This window comes from Poromitra crassiceps (assembly GCF_964638095.1).
Source record: "Poromitra crassiceps genome assembly, chromosome: 14".
Taxonomy (NCBI): Eukaryota; Metazoa; Chordata; class Actinopteri; order Beryciformes; family Melamphaidae; genus Poromitra; species Poromitra crassiceps.
Window position 1 is genome coordinate 28,050,858 of NC_139633.1, and position 17,500 is coordinate 28,068,357.

Sequence of the window (17,500 nt, forward strand, 5' to 3'; positions counted from 1 at the left end):
TTTTTTTGCCTACTAAATAGTATGGAAGTATGGGTATTGGAACGGGGCCTGGGTGTTCTTCTCATCTCGTCCTGCTTTTCTTTAGACTCCTGTGTGAATATTTTGCTCTTTTGGGCAGGGGTCAACTTTAACCTGGATTTGCTGCCGTGGAAGGGATTGCCCTTGTTGTTGTTGTCCCACTGGTACAGATTCCAGTTACATTTAATGAAATAGCCCGACTCACTCATTTTATCCCTCAACTTACTTTTTAATGCTCCTTTTAATATCATCATCATATCTCGAGAACCGGCCATCTGATTGACTTCATACTTGGTGGGTGTGTTGCTGGGGACCCGACGAAGTGCTGTGCTCAGATTGGTTCAATTCGGAACCAATCAAAACACAGCTTTGTGTGCCATTCTAACTGAAATCAGTTATATCATTATGACATCATTGGATGGATGGAGCTGGACTGATAAAAGGCCCTGCTCGAGGTCTTGAGCTTCAGACTTTACCACCGCGGGGTGAACGGGCTTCCTTGTATACAGGCAAAGAGCACGACCTTAGTCTTGTTCAGACTGCCAGCCCAAATCACATTTTGGCATATCCAGATTGGAGTCTGGTTGATTTTCTCCAGTCTGAACAGAAAAAAACCCACATGGAATCCGATTTTGGCAAATCGGATCCAAACCACATTAGGGGGTTGTTTCAAATGCGATTCCAATCCCAATCGGATTTCAACAGGTGCATCTTCATTCCAGATGCGCTGGTCGCTCAAATCGGATTTCAAAGTGTCTTTTGTGTCACTCGCAATTGCAACAACCTGTTTCTCCACGGATATTGGCCACCTAGAGTGAGTGTTTTGATGGTCAAGGCTTGGTCCTAGATGGCTGACAAACATCCCCTGGGCGCATTCTAAAATTGGTAAGCCACTCTCTGCAAAGTGAAGCCCGCCATGACTGCAGCGCAGAACATCGCAACATATACCAGCCTCCTCCGTCACTGAGTTTGTCTGGTGCAACAGAGGTGTTCTCCCCCGTGACTTGACAGCGCGATTGTTTGGATAGCGATTGTCGAGATGATGGATCTCCATTTCTCATGTGTCAGCGTTGGAACGCTGCGTCACCTGCGTAGTACTGAGGCCTACGTCGTTCCCACAGCAACCCATACAGATAGGTTGGTGACATCTGGACACACATATCTGATCTGGTCACTTGCCCAAATCGGATTTTTGGCCCTGCGAACGGTCTGTCGATCCGATTTGAGAAACAAATCAGATTTGTCGGCTGCAGTCTGAACGAGGCCTAAGAGGCCAAGTGCACCGTGCACGGTGGTGGGAAGACCTTTTCATCTTTCCCGGTGTTCCTTAAAGACTTATTATTCTGGGAAAAGGCCTTTGAAATGTATCAGTCATGCCTTACAAAGATGTAGGGAGCCTTTCTATTTCCATTTGGGCCTTTCAACTTCAGCGCGGATTAGCCATTCCTATGTCGCTCCCGAGAAGAGAGGAGGGAATTTGCAGTATTTTGTCACAGACTGACATCTGAGATTATTGGCGGATTTTACTGTATACGGTAGTCAATATGAATCTAGGCTGATATGTCCTTGTGTTATTGGCATTATGCTAAGTCACCGTTTTCATGATGTAAATTACTTGCAGTTTTTATGACTTTTTGTTGACTGTGTGCTACAGACAACATAAAAAAAAGCCACTTTTGAAAGGACATGTTTGGCGCAGTGGCAGGCTCCTCTGATTCGGTCGTTGAATGGATGTATTTGGGAAAGACGCAGCGATCGTTAGTCACTATTTTGTACTTTGTTAACACCAGAAAATCCCCTGGATTCATTTCAACAAGCTTCTCCTCTATCTGCTGCTGCGTGATTCATCTCTGGAACTAAGTGGAGATAAGCTGCTTATCTCTAATAAAGTCATACTGCATGATCACAATTCAGAGCACATGGCCCATGTGACCCGTGAGTGAAGCTCTGGCATTTATAGTCTCTAGGTAAACAGGGCTGGGCTGGATATATCTGACCTATTTGAAAAGATAAACGATGAGAAATACAGCACGTCTCCAACCAGACCATGTGCATTCCAAACCTCTAGTAGTCCTCGGTTTAACTATCGGAGAATGAAGACGATGCGCGGTTGAACCCATCGCTAACAGCTGACCAAACAGCGAGGAGCAGAGAGAGATATATTCAGGCTGACTTTTATTTTTACCGCAAGCCCTTGCCAGGAGGATTTAGGGGCTCAAATAGATTTACTGATTATTTTCGCTGCACTCCTGAAGTAATACACAACACGGTCCAATCTGAAGTAATACACAACATGGTCCAATCTGAAGTAATACACAACATGGTCCAATCTGAACTAAGTAATACACAACACGGTCCAATCTGAAGTAATACACAACATGGTCCAATCTGAAGTAATACACAACATGGTCCAATCTAAACTAAGTAATACACAACACGGTCCAATCTGAAGTAATACACAACACGGTCCAATCTGAACTAAGTAATACACAACACGGTCCAATCTGAAGTAATACACAACACGGTCCAATCTGAAGTAATACACAACACAGTCCAATCTGAAGTAATACACAACACAGTCCAATCTGAAGTAATACACAACACAGTCCAATCTGAAGTAATACACAACACGGTCCAATCTGAAGTAATACACAACACAGTCCAATCTGAAGTAATACACAACACAGTCCAATCTGAAGTAATACACAACACGGTCCAATCTGAAGTAATACACAACATGGTCCAATCTGAAGTAATACACAACACAGTCCAATCTGAAGTAATACACAACACAGTCCAATCTGAAGTAATACACAACACGGTCCAATCTGAAGTAATACACAACACGGTCCAATCTGAAGTAATACACAACACAGTCCAATCTGAAGTAATACACAACATGGTCCAATCTGAACTAAGTAATACACAACACAGTCCAATCTGAAGTAATACACAACACAGTCCAATCTGAAGTAATACACAACACGGTCCAATCTGAAGTAATACACAACACGGTCCAATCTGAACTAAGTAATACACAACACAGTCCAATCTGAAGTAATACACAACATGGTCCAATCTGAAGTAATACACAACATGGTCCAATCTGAAGTAATACACAACACGGTCCAATCTGAAGTAATACACAACACGGTCCAATCTGAACTAAGTAATACACAACACGGTCCAATCTGAAGTAATACACAACACGGTCCAATCTGAAGTAATACACAACACGGTCCAATCTGAAGTAATACACAACACGGTCCAATCTGAAGTAATACACAACACGGTCCAATCTGAAGTAATACACAACACAGTCCAATCTGAAGTAATACACAACACAGTCCAATCTGAAGTAATACACAACACGGTCCAATCTGAAGTAATACACAACATGGTCCAATCTGAAGTAATACACAACACGGTCCAATCTGAAGTAATACACAACACGGTCCAATCTGAAGTAATACACAACACGGTCCAATCTGAAGTAATACACAACATGGTCCAATCTGAAGTAATACACAACACAGTCCAATCTGAACGTAATACACAACACAGTCCAATCTGAAGTAATACACAACACGGTCCAATCTGAAGTAATACACAACATGGTCCAATCTGAAGTAATACACAACACAGTCCAATCTGAACGTAATACACAACACAGTCAAATCTGAAGTAATACACAACACGGTCCAATCTGAAGTAATACACAACACAGTCCAATCTGAAATAATACACAACACAGTCCAATCTGAAGTAATAACACGGTCCAATCTGAAGTAATACACAACACGGTCCAATCTGAAGTAATACACAACACGGTCCAATCTGAAGTAATACACAACACAGTCCAATCTGAAGTAATACACAACACAGTCCAATCTGAAGTAATACACAACACAGTCCAATCTGAAGTAATACACAACACAGTCCAATCTGAAGTAATACACAACACAGTCCAATCTGAAGTAATACACAACACGGTCCAATCTGAAGTACCGTAATACACAACACGGTCCAATCTGAAGTAATACACAACACAGTCCAATCTGAAGTAATACACAACACAGTCCAATCTGAAGTAATAACACGGTCCAATCTGAAGTAATACACAACACGGTCCAATCTGAAGTAATACACAACACGGTCCAATCTGAAGTAATACACAACACAGTCCAATCTGAAGTAATACACAACACGGTCCAATCTGAAGTAATACACAACACGGTCCAATCTGAAGTAATACACAACACAGTCCAATCTGAAGTAATACACAACACAGTCCAATCTGAAGTAATACACAACACAGTCCAATCTGAAGTAATACACAACACGGTCCAATCTGAAGTAATACACAACACGGTCCAATCTGAAGTAATACACAACACAGTCCAATCTGAAGTAATACACAACACAGTCCAATCTGAAGTAATACACAACACGGTCCAATCTGAAGTAATACACAACACGGTCCAATCTGAAGTAATAACATGGTCCAATCTGAAGTAATACACAACACGGTCCAATCTGAAGTAATACACAACACAGTCCAATCTGAAGTAATACACAACACAGTCCAATCTGAAGTAATACACAACACAGTCCAATCTGAAGTAATAACATGGTCCAATCTGAAGTAATACACAACACGGTCCAATCTGAAGTAATACACAACACGGTCCAATCTGAAGTAATACACAACACAGTCCAATCTGAAGTAATACACAACACAGTCCAATCTGAAGTAATACACAACACGGTCCAATCTGAAGTAATACACAACATGGTCCAATCTGAAGTAATACACAACACAGTCCAATCTGAAGTAATACACAACACGGTCCAATCTGAAGTAATACACAACACGGTCCAATCTGAAGTAATACACAACACAGTCCAATCTGAAGTAATACACAACACAGTCCAATCTGAAGTAATACACAACACAGTCCAATCTGAAGTAATACACAACACGGTCCAATCTGAAGTACCGTAATACACAACACGGTCCAATCTGAAGTAATACACAACACAGTCCAATCTGAAGTAATACACAACACAGTCCAATCTGAAGTAATACACAACACGGTCCAATCTGAAGTAATAACATGGTCCAATCTGAAGTAATACACAACACGGTCCAATCTGAAGTAATACACAACACAGTCCAATCTGAAGTAATACACAACACAGTCCAATCTGAAGTAATACACAACACGGTCCAATCTGAAGTAATACACAACACAGTCCAATCTGAAGTAATACACAACACAGTCCAATCTGAAGTAATACACAACACAGTCCAATCTGAAGTAATACACAACACAGTCCAATCTGAAGTAATACACAACATGGTCCAATCTGAAGTAATACACAACACAGTCCAATCTGAAGTAATACACAACACAGTCCAATCTGAAGTAATACACAACACAGTCCAATCTGAAGTAATACACAACACAGTCCAATCTGAAGTAATACACAACACGGTCCAATCTGAAGTAAGTAATACACAACACGGTCCAATCTGAAGTAATACACAACACGGTCCAATCTGAAGTAATACACAACACGGTCCAATCTGAAGTAAGTAATACACAACACAGTCCAATCTGAAGTAATACACAACACGTCCAATCTGAAGTAATACACAACACGGTCCAATCTGAAGTAATACACAACATGGTCCAATCTGAAGTAATACACAACACGGTCCAATCTGAAGTAATACACAACACGGTCCAATCTGAAGTAATACACAACACGGTCCAATCTGAAGTAATACACAACACGGTCCAATCTGAAGTAATACACAACACGGTCCAATCTGAAGTAATACACAACACGGTCCAATCTGAAGTAATACACAACACGGTCCAATCTTGCGACGCCACAAGACGAGGGGAACATCCCCCCCAAAAAAGTCTCAAACTATGAAAGGCAATGAAAAACAGTTTGCCTATTCAAAACATTGTAGCTGCAAACCACACAGGCCACCTCAACCAAACAACAGGCCTCTCAGGCCTGATGCCCACTATAAGCTGGTATATATATGGTATATATATATAAGCCACTATAAGCTGGTATATATATGGTATATATATATAAGCCACTATAAGCTGGTATATATATGGTATATATATAAGCCACTATAAGCTGGTATATATATGGTATATAAGCCATTATAAAATGGCTCTCTCAAATCAAGCAATCTGATTGGTTCACAGCCATTGTATAATTCCAGTAACCGAGTTCAATAACCCATGGCCATGGGTTATTGGTTGCCATGGCAACTCTCTTACTAAGAGAGTAATAATAAGGCTTACCTCAAATGACAACGTAGAAGAAAAAAAATGGCGGAGACAGCTGTCAGATCCTTGTGAATCGATCTTCGCTTATAACTTTACTAATACTTCGCAGAAAATGATGTTTTGTACAAGAATAGATGCGGGCTAATGTCTTCTTTGCAAAAGAAAGGCTGTTAACTCCGCATTTAACCCCGCATTTAACCCCGTAACGTCGGGCAAGCCCTGAGAATGCAACGCTGCGCTCGAGCTGCCTGGGTTTCCAGAAAGCTCTCAGCCAAGCGCCAGGATTGGCCAATGTCGACTTCAGTCTCCAGAACGATCCAATCAAATCACCCGCAGGTCTATCTTCTTGCTAGAGGTCCCGCCTTACAGTAGTGTTTCAACTGACTCTCAGAATACCATGCCAGTCGGACTTATAGTGTTATTATTATTATATTATTATACTTGGAACCCTTTTATAAAAGCAATATAGCACTCGAGCAGCGTGTGTTGTGGAATATATCCCCCTGCTCAGTTGTTATCCCACTCGGCCTGCGGCCTCGTGGGATAACAACTGATCAGGGGGATATATTCACCACAACACACTTGCTCTCGTGATATATTGCTTAACTATAAGCTGGTATATATATATAAGCCACTATAAGCTGGTATATATATGGTATATATATATAAGCCACTATAAGCTGGTATATATATGGTATATATATATAAGCCACTATAAGCTGGTATATATATGGTATATAAGCCACTATAAGGTGGTATATATATGGTATATAAGCCACTATAAGTTGGTATATATATATAAGCCACTATAAGCTGGTATATATATGGTATATATATATAAGCCACTATAAGCTGGTATATATATGGTATATAAGCCACTATAAGCTGGTATATATATATAAGCCACTATAAGCTGGTATATATATGGTATATATATATAAGCCACTATAAGCTGGTATATATATGGTATATATATAAGCCACTATAAGCTGGTATATATATGGTATATATATATAAGCCACTATAAGCTGGTATATATATGGTATATATATATAAGCCACTATAAGCTGGTATATATATGGTATATATATATAAGCCACTATAAGCTGGTATATATATGGTATATATATATAAGCCACTATAAGCTGGTATATATATGGTATATATATATAAGCCACTATAAGCTGGTATATATATGGTATATATATAAGCCACTATAAGCTGGTATATATATATAAGCCACTATAAGCTGGTATATATATGGTATATATATATAAGCCACTATAAGCTGACAATAGTCAGTTCACTTTGTATTGAATGCGACCAAATCGCTGAAAAAGCATGCTGGGATACCTGGCGTCACTGATATCGCAAACGACAAGACGAGAGGAGGGGCCAAATTCAAAATACCTAGACCAATGCGAAACAGAAAGACAGCAAGACGGCCACCCAAGCTGCAGCACCAAGAGACCAGCAGGGCGGGGCTAAACAGGGCGAAGGCGACTCCATGCGAATTTATCGCTTGTAATGAGCATCCAGCGTCACACTGAGCTTCACTGTAGACTCCTCCTTACTTGCTAGGGAGAAGGCCCAGTGGAATGTATTCTCTCAAGCCAGTCGGTCTGTACTGCAGCCCGTTAAAATGTGGCCAGAGAGGAAGTTGTCATCTTCCAAAGAAGTTTGATTGTATTCGACCAATCATGACACATGTAAACAAGACCGAGGCAGGTGATTTGAGAAATTAGCGAATGTCCCGCCTTGAGCGGATGTCCCGCCTATAACGCCCGGTTTGACCAACTTTCTCCTCTGTGAAGTACAGATGGGTAGGCGGAAGCATTTGCAAACTCGTCTGTTTGAAGAGACTACATGATTGATTGATTGATTGATTGATTGATTGACTTTATTAATGGATATCGAAGACAACAACAAGATCCAAGGGATAGCATGTAAAAGTGTAAACACTTATTTCCAACATGGTCCCCGATGTTCTAAAAAAAAAAAACACAAAACATAATAGTCATCTAAAAATCTGTATCAAAAATCCCCATCACAAACATAGATTTGACACCAATAAATATGGTACTTCAAGAGAACCTATCCTAAAATCACCCATTATTAGTCACACTCAAAATTACATTAGAAACGACATAAACACACTTACTCAAGAATATAACACAGTCATCACAGTAAAACACATTACACTCACAGGACCAGCCAAATTAGGCCTACTAACCTACCCAGAGATGAGCAAGGACCCGACCTCTAAAAACCCCTCTAGACTCTGAGACGTGGGACGTGGGACGTGGGACGTGGATGCTCAGCGGAGGAAGGAAAAATAAGAAAACACCTTGCACAAATCAAGCTCAAAAAAGGCTTTTGTTCAAGTCGAGGCACTTCAAAAAGAAAGTTCCCCTCTGAAGTGAGTCATGGTTTCCTGTTGAGGAGGAGGAGGAGGCGGAGGCAGGAAAGCCACTTGCACAAATACACCAGTTTGTGCCTTTGTCCCATCGGTCGCTTCAGGATTTATTAGTGTGTTAATATCCACTCAAAGAAGGCCTTGGTGCTGTGGCCCCTTTCTCTGCCACTGTGCTGTGACATGCTACAAAGTGACTCAGTGCTATAACATTCTGTCAGGCCACCGTTAGCGCTACAATGGAGAATGCATAACGCTGGGTGACTCACTGCCTCAGGGGGCAGCAGCTTCAGCCTGGGGACTATGAGCGCAGGGATACCCACTGCTACCAGCTCCTCTCACTACGCTCCCCATTTAAAGCAATATTCCACTTAGTTTGAACATGGGGGTTATTCGGTACTTGACGTGAACACTCGATGATCATAAACGAATCATAAAGATCAGATGCAGCTGGATGAGTTTAGTGTTTTTTTTAGATTAGTGACATTTTTACGTCCTATTCATTTGAATGAGCCGCAGAAATTGAAAACTGACATTTAACACGTCGGTGAACGGATTCAACAACAGCTCCTGCTGCTGTGATTTTTCAACTGACTGTTGGTCCAACGTTTTAGAACATAATTTTTTGCCAAATAGCATTTTTATTGATAGAAGAGAACATAGTGGAGGGATACCATTGAGGAGAGATAGTTCTTGTTTGGGAGACCGTCTCTAGTTTTTTCCCCAATACTACTTTTGGTGTAAACCAAGTATAGAAATGCAAAATTATGAAGGACCCAAGATTGCTTTATTGTCTTTAAAGCAGGATCTGTTCACCAAATGTTAAACAAAATGTCAGTTTTCCGTTTTCTTGGCCTCATTCAAATGAATTGGAAGAACAAATCCGAACACTACAAACTCGTCCAGCTGCATCTGATCTGCGTCTGAGTAGTTTATATTGCGGTTCTCCGAAATAATGCCCATGTTCAAACCAAGTGTAGTAGTGCTTTAAAATGAATAGGATGAGGGTGTCCCCGGTGGCTCAGTTGGATATGGCAACTGAGGTAAACTTGAGGCAACAAGACTTTATTTTGAAGGATTACTTTTGGGCATACTGTATGGGTCTAAGGATAGTCGATTCTGATATCAACACAAGCATAGCACTATCACCTGATGCCAAACTCATGGGCGGTCCTGGTTTTAGTTACACCAAAGATATTTTGCAGCTCGTTAATGTCTTACTAGGCAGTGATTTGTGTTCAAACCAGTCTTTGGGAACAGATGGAATGCTGTTTCTGTATGTTGCACGAGGCAACGTCCATGAGCGAAACGCAGTAAGTTATGAGGGGAGAGCGATGTCCTGAAACAGACACGCACAGGTGCCGAACTGTTGAAGCTTTCCGAGAATTGTATAAGAGCAGAGCTTCCTTTAGGCTGGGTTTGTTTGTTCACGTCCAAACTCCTGTCAGAAGTGCTGCGTTGGGCTGAGAGAGGTGGGAGGAGGAACGGTAGGTATCACCTGGCCCATCAGGGCTGAGAGAGACCAGCCTGGGGACCACAGCATCCATCTCCTATGTGATGGCTGTCCACCCTTGACCGCCTCATATGCCAGCTGGCCCGCGTTAGTATTCCTGACTCTTCGACTCTTCACCGGCAGGAAGACCAAGGGAAGCGAGGAGGAAAAAAACAGACGCCCATAAATAATAAATAATAATCAACTTTATTTATATAGCATTTTTCAAAACAGTTACAAAGTGCTTTATAGTAAAAAAAAAAAAAAAAACAGAACATAAATAAAATGCACCAAGAATAAAATGGTAAAAGTCAAAGTCAAGTCAAAGTCGGACGGACAAACCCGTCTTTATAGCGAGCCAAAGTGAACGTCACTTCCCGCTTCAGCACTCTACCAGAGATTTTCATCCACCATTTATTCTCCCATAGACGTTTCGTAAAATGCTTATACAAATAGTTTTACCTGGTCAAACCAAACGGTTCAGAAACAGGGGAGACCGCATAACATTTCACTTGGACTAAAACGTAAAGAAATTGCGGATTCAAAGAAAATATTTTTTCGATGTTTCTGTTTTGTTTTGGTGGGAGTGAAATGTTCTATGGTCTCTCCCGATTCTAAATATAGCTGAACCGTTTGGTTTGACCAAGTAAAACTATTTTTTATAAGCATTTTACGAAATGTCTATGGGAAAATAAATGGCCAATGAAAATCTCTGGTACAGTGCTGAAGCAGGAAGTGACGTTCACTTTGGCTCTCTATTGTCACACGACAACCCAACACACACATGCTGCCAACCACACACACACACAGATGCTGATGGTGGCCGGGGAAAATCCAGGCATCCAGGGGGGGGCGACAGCGATACCACTGCGCCACCGTGCCCCAAAAGCACTAGAAAACAACAACAACAATACGAATCACATTAAAGGAACACTCCGCCCATTTTCAACCAGCTTTGTATCATTAGAACATCAGTAGTATATCAGAAAACTGTAAACGGTTTTGAAGTCTGTCATTTAATTTGACAGTTATTGAGTGTTAAAGTGTGGACCAGTGACATCACTGGTCCACACTAACTCAAATTAATAACTCATTAACTCAAATCAACTCTCAATAACTGTCAAACTATTCATCATTCATCTAGTTTGACAGTTATTGAGAGTTGATTTGAGTTCATGAGTTATTCATTTGAGTTAGTGTGGACCAGTGATGTCACTGGTCCACACTTTAACACTCAATAACTGTCAAATTAAATGACAGACTTCAAAACCGTTTACAGTTTTCTGATATACTACTGATGTTCTAGTGATACAAAGCTGGTTGAAAATGGGCGGAGTGTTCCTTTAAGGACATAAATAAAGCTCCCTTGCCACGGGTTAATTGTCCTGCAAATTATTATTATTATTATTATTATTATTATTATTATTATTATTATTGATATTAAATAGTTTGAAGTTATTTTTCTTATGTCAGCTTTTCACCGCGGCCGTGTTTCGATTGACTGTCAAGGCCGGCACTTCTCTGTCTTTCTGGAGCTCAGTACAGCGGGAGTTTTTCACAAGTGTACTGTAGTAGCCTTTCGTTTCCTGTTCTTAAGTAGGCATTTTATTTGAAGGTGTGGTCAAATGGGAGGGTGATTGTAAAAACATTATCCTTTTTTTATACGTTCTTTGTGTTCTCACAGTTGTTTTTCTTCTTGAGCTGGGGCCCAGCTGAAGTCTGGCCAAGCCCAAGTGAGTTATGGTCTACGTATAAAGAATGGTACAACAGAGCCTCTACACCTGATAGGCTCCCCTCCTCTGGCACTCGCCTATATAGGGGAGCACCTCTGGCGAGGTGGAGGGATTTGCCTTCACCAGCCAATCAAGATTGGGCATAGTGATATAGTGCTTCTGTAGGTCACGCGGAAGGATTTGCGTTCCCATAAGTTTGTCACCAAAACGAATACTATGAAGTAAAAACGTCCATTAAATGCCTAAAATGTAAATGTGTTCTTTTCCCCTTCAGGATCCGACCCATGCCCATGATGCTTCCGGGTCAGAGCCAGCAGTATGTCATCAAGCCCAAATATTACCACGCACACACCCAGCCCCACGTCCAGCCCCAACCCGAGAGGCCAATCCCCCTGACAGTGGGACACCACCACCCCATCCATGGTGAGTAGATCACGTTACAAATATGACTCTCCTATACTCTCAAGAGATACACTCCGGAATTTATTTGACCCTCTACATTCCGGATTATGTTATTGAGTCTAAATTTCAAGTGGAACATAGACTTCTGATGAAATAAGTACCCCCCCCCAAAAAAAAAAAAAGATAAAAAATAATAATATATATATATACAGTCAATGATATATTATGTATATATATATATTATGTGTGTGTATATATATATATAATACAGTAATGTATATATACACATACATACACACACACACACACACACACACACACACACACACACACACACACACACACACACACACACACACACACACACACACACACACACACACACACACACACACAGAGAGAGAGAGAGAGAGAGAGAGAGAGATAGTCAAATGATAGTTGATACTTTGTGTCATTATTCAATATTTTGATTTGACTATTGCTATGCAAACAAACAGCAAAAAACATCCAGTATTGTTTCCATATCCATTGTCTCCCCCAGAACTGTATTGTTGTCAGGGTGGGAAAACCTTTGAAACAGCATTCTCACCTCCGCTACTGTACATATATGGTATTATAATGTGATCTGTATCTACATATGGTATTATAATGTGATCTGTATCTACATATGGTATTATAATGTGATCTGTATCTACATATGGTATTATAATGTGATCTGTATCTACATATGGTATTATAATGTGATCTGTATCTACATATGGTATTATAATGTGATCTGTATCTACATATGGTATTATAATGTGATCTGTATCTGGATGTCTGGGCTGGATAAGGAAAATACACGTTAATGCAAGGTGTAAATGGGGGACACATTGCAACTGGAATGTGATTGGATCTCAGCCAGAGTCCGGGTGGAAATGCAATCCATATACAGCGTGTTGTTGGCATTAGAGTCAAAGTGTTCCCCCGTGTCGCGTCATCACCACAGATAGAAACTCTGTGGAATGAAACATCATCATCACAGCAGGTAGAAACGTTGCCTTCAGACATGTCATCAACATGGCTATAAACATCATCGCTGCAGTAGACATGTCCTCCCTTTGGGCAGACACATTGTCGCTGGGAGCAGAGGTGTCATCACCTCTGGTAGACAGGTCAGTGCTGCTGGTAGTAGAAGAAGGTCTGGTAAAAGTCTGGTAAAAAAAAAAGTCTGGCAGAAAGGTTTTTGATGCCACCTCAACACCTACTCGTCGGCTTTGCCACAAATGAGATGTGGGCGGTATGCAGACAACCAGAACACTTAGCAAGTGTGAATGAGGTCCACGCTCTTCCTTGAAAGCCATGCTAAAGAAATTACTTCATTTGTTAGCAGCTCCTTAAAGCAGGCCGAGGACACCCACGTGCATTTAATGCCAAAAGAGAACTCGCTGTTGATTCTGGGAAGGTCTCTGATAGACTAGCAGTGATAGACTAATAGTCTGTCTGTCTGTCTCTCTCTCTCTCTCTCTCTCTCACTGTGAGCAGCGACATTAGCCAGTGTTCAGGATCCAAGTAAGCCAATTACATCAGAGGCGGCTTGTTATTTCAGGGCTGCTGGATTGATCCCCACCAGCCATTAATCACTGCCAAACGGACCTGGTTCCACCCGCTCCACTTCGGGTCGGCCTGTCATGACTTGAGATCAGCGGGTTGGGCGGGCACCCTGTTTTCTCACATTACGTACGGAAGCTAGCTCAATTTCAGCGCTACGCCACAGCCTGACCCCCCCCCCCTCCCCTCCCCCACACAAGAAAAATCATCTCCAACATACACATACCTACATTTATGTACACAGTAAACACACACATACACACACACACCTCCCAAAGGAATGGCTGCTGCCGCTACGTGTACGCTCATGTCAACGCAACAGAGTCCAATAACACACAGCATGCTCTAATTGGGGAAACTAATTGGTTATGTTTGTGGTGGTGGGAGGTGTGGGGGTTTGTTATTCTGGTAATAACAGAGAGAATCAGACTGATTCTGAAGATTGACTGACATGATGGTAATTATTTGAGTGTCACTTGTGGCGATCGTCCGGTAACATAATGAAAAGAAGTGAAAAGTACTGTAGCTTAGTGCTAGTTTCAAGCTTGGCGGCCACCTGTTTTGTACGTGAAGCTGATCAATATACAGCACCCTCCTAAAGTACCAAATCTTAGGATATCAATTGTACATTCAGAATCAGATTGACCACCTACTGTACTGTACCACCGCACCGCGGAGACCCGGGTTCAGTTCCAGGCAGCGGTACCGCTGGCTTGGGCAGACGTTCCTACTACAGACACAATTGGCCGTGTCTGCGGCTGGGAAGCCGGTGGCGGGTATATGAGTCCTGGTCGCTGCACTAGCGCCTCCTCTGGTGGTCAGCCTGTTCGGAGGGGAGGGGAACTGGGGGGGAATAGCGCGATATCCACCCACGTGCTACATCCTGCCGGGGGAAACGCCTCGCCGTCAGGTGAAAAGGACGTGCATGTGCTCGTCTACGTTAACGGCTCTCCACAGATCAGCAGGGGGGGGGGGGTGGAGCCACAACCGGGATAGCAGGGGGGATTCGCCAAATTCATTTGGGGAGGAAAAACAAAACAAAACAATTTGGGGTGTGCGCGCGTGAGAGAATCAGATTCCAATTATTATTATTGTGGAATTATTATTATTATATCACAATAATTCCCAACATCTAGGCTAAGCTGATGACATCACACACGTGACAAAAATGAAGAGCCAAGGCCGCCTGCTTAGGCCTATAAATGATTTAGTCTCAGAGGGAAATCATTTTGACGTGCATGACACAAATAAAGCATCAGCAAAATATTAATCTCTCTCTCTCTCACTCTCTCTCTCACACACACACATGCCCGAACGCACGCACGCACGCACACACACACACGCACACACACACACACGCACACGCACACACACAACACACACACACACACACACACACACGCACACGCACACACACACACACACACACGCACGCACACACGCACACACACACATACCGAATGTCTCCACAATTTTCTCAAGCCTAACCGCCACCTAAGTGGCTCACTGTGGCACCATACTATGGTGGGATAGTACAAATGGATTTATGTACTGACCTCCCTCTGTCTGCCCGCCATCGTCCATCATTCCAAGTCCAGGCTCTTCCTGCATCTAATCCCAACCCCCAAAAACCTGGCTAAAAGCATCCAGCAATAGTCTGCAAATCATTTCAGTGCAAATGATGTATTGATGATGAAAATGCATGCAGACTGAAGTTTCTTTTTTTTTAATTGGAATGTTGAGCGACTGAAGTATGTACGTTCATGCAGGGAGCAGTGACAGCCAGACTAGAGTTTGATTGAATTGTTTTTCTTTTTTATCATTTACCTCTTAGTTATGGTGAGCCATGCATCAATCGGAATTTTGTCGGTTTCTTTAAATAGCTTAAAGGAGAACTTACCTCCAAAACACTTTTTTTCAGCTTTTAACCAATATATATGACTTTGGGGGTGATGTGTGAAGAATTCTGGTCAAAATTTCCACATTTGACACCAAACTGTTGCCATTTGACCATTTGTATCATTTTTCAGCAGCATATCTGGCATAAGCGCCCTCTAAAGGTCGAACACTGCTTTTTTTTTCTTTCTCAAATGAATGGGAGATTTGGTACAACCTGTCAGGTTGTCCCCAAAGACTATGGGATTTCAAGATAATTACTCCCCTACCCCCCCTGTACCCTTTTGGCTCCTCAGAACTCCAAGCCTATTCCTATTGAAGTTTGCTCTTAAAATACTGAACCAAACGTCGTCAAAGTTGGCACATGTCTTAATTATAGTTAGTTTCCCGCTGAATGTGTCACTACTTTATTAATATCTTACCTGGATAAGCTCGAATGATGATGTTTATATTATCAGTCCGAGTTGGAAGCACTGTCTCCAGCCCAGCCAGGCGGGAGCGGGCGGGAGAGAGTCTACTGTAACCTCATGCACTAGCACCAAGCTCCGGGCGCGCGCGCAGCAGCAGCTGGGCTCTCTCGGACTCGGCCAGAGCAGAGAGAGCACAGTCTGACATTTACGCGGCTATCAGTCCGACTTGGAAGCACTTTCTCTCGGCCAGTCAAACGGGAAAGTCTGCTCTCTCATGCACCCGCGGGGGCGCGCGGCAGCAGCACACAGCAGCAGTGAGAGGCGGGGGCTTTGAAGTCAGCAGAGCAGAGCGACTGGCTCTGTCTGTGTGTGTGTGAGCTCTGCATGTGCGTGCGTGTGTGTGTCTCTGCCCTGCTCTGCCTGCGCCCTGAGAGGAAAAATCAGAGGTGTTGTAACTTTCAACAAGAATCACGAAAAGCCCCAAAACGCAAATTAAAAACGGATTTCATTGCGCGGTTTATCTCTAGTTAGACGAGGGAATTACGTGGAGAAATCTCGCATTGTGTTACCCCAGAGCGAGAGGTTTGTCCTATTGTGGGTGTGCTGCTGTTAACGAGCCCATGTCACTTTGCTCTCGTAACGTAGTTTGAGTAGTTTCCATAGAGATACATGCAGAAAAATAATTAAATTTCTAGTTCGCCACTGAATTACCAAATTGATATAACTTTCAACCATTTTGAGCAAAGCTCTTTCCAAACAGGCCACCAGCGTTGGCTAGTTGTTGATATTTATAAAGATATGGCCCCTCTCAAATAAATTATTTTTGAGGCAGTAGGCAAACTGTAATGGCGTCGATTTCCGAAAAAAAATCTGGACTTGAACACAGCCAAAGAGTCCAGAATAGACAAGAGTATATGTCATTTCTTGGTTTTTTCCATAGGTATTTTCAAATCACTGTTCTAATACATATCTAGGGGGTAAGTCCTCCTTTAAGTATCTTAAATCAGTCAAAAGAGTGTACTTCCACACAGCTATCACTTTCACGGCAGTACACTTCCAATAAGCTAAAGATCGACCCACTTGTAGCTGAAAAAGCTCCAGTCAATATCACCAATACTGGCCTTTGGCCAAAGGAGAGCTGACTAACGACCTACACCAAATCCAACACATCCAAAAAGATGATGGCGTGAAGACGAGTGCTTCTCCAATAAGAACGCGTCACATTT

General features: G+C 42.2%; 1 protein-coding gene across 1 annotated transcript in view; it reads left to right on the forward strand.

Annotated features, from left to right (window-relative positions):
• Positions 1-17,500, forward strand: part of ltbp1 (latent transforming growth factor beta binding protein 1) — a 186,798-nt gene that overhangs the window by 43,783 nt on the left and 125,515 nt on the right. Inside the window, exon 4 of the mRNA XM_083650710.1 lies at positions 12,251-12,399. Within this exon, the coding sequence (XP_083506836.1) occupies positions 12,251-12,399 (149 nt within the window). The remainder of the gene's footprint in view (positions 1-12,250; positions 12,400-17,500) is intronic.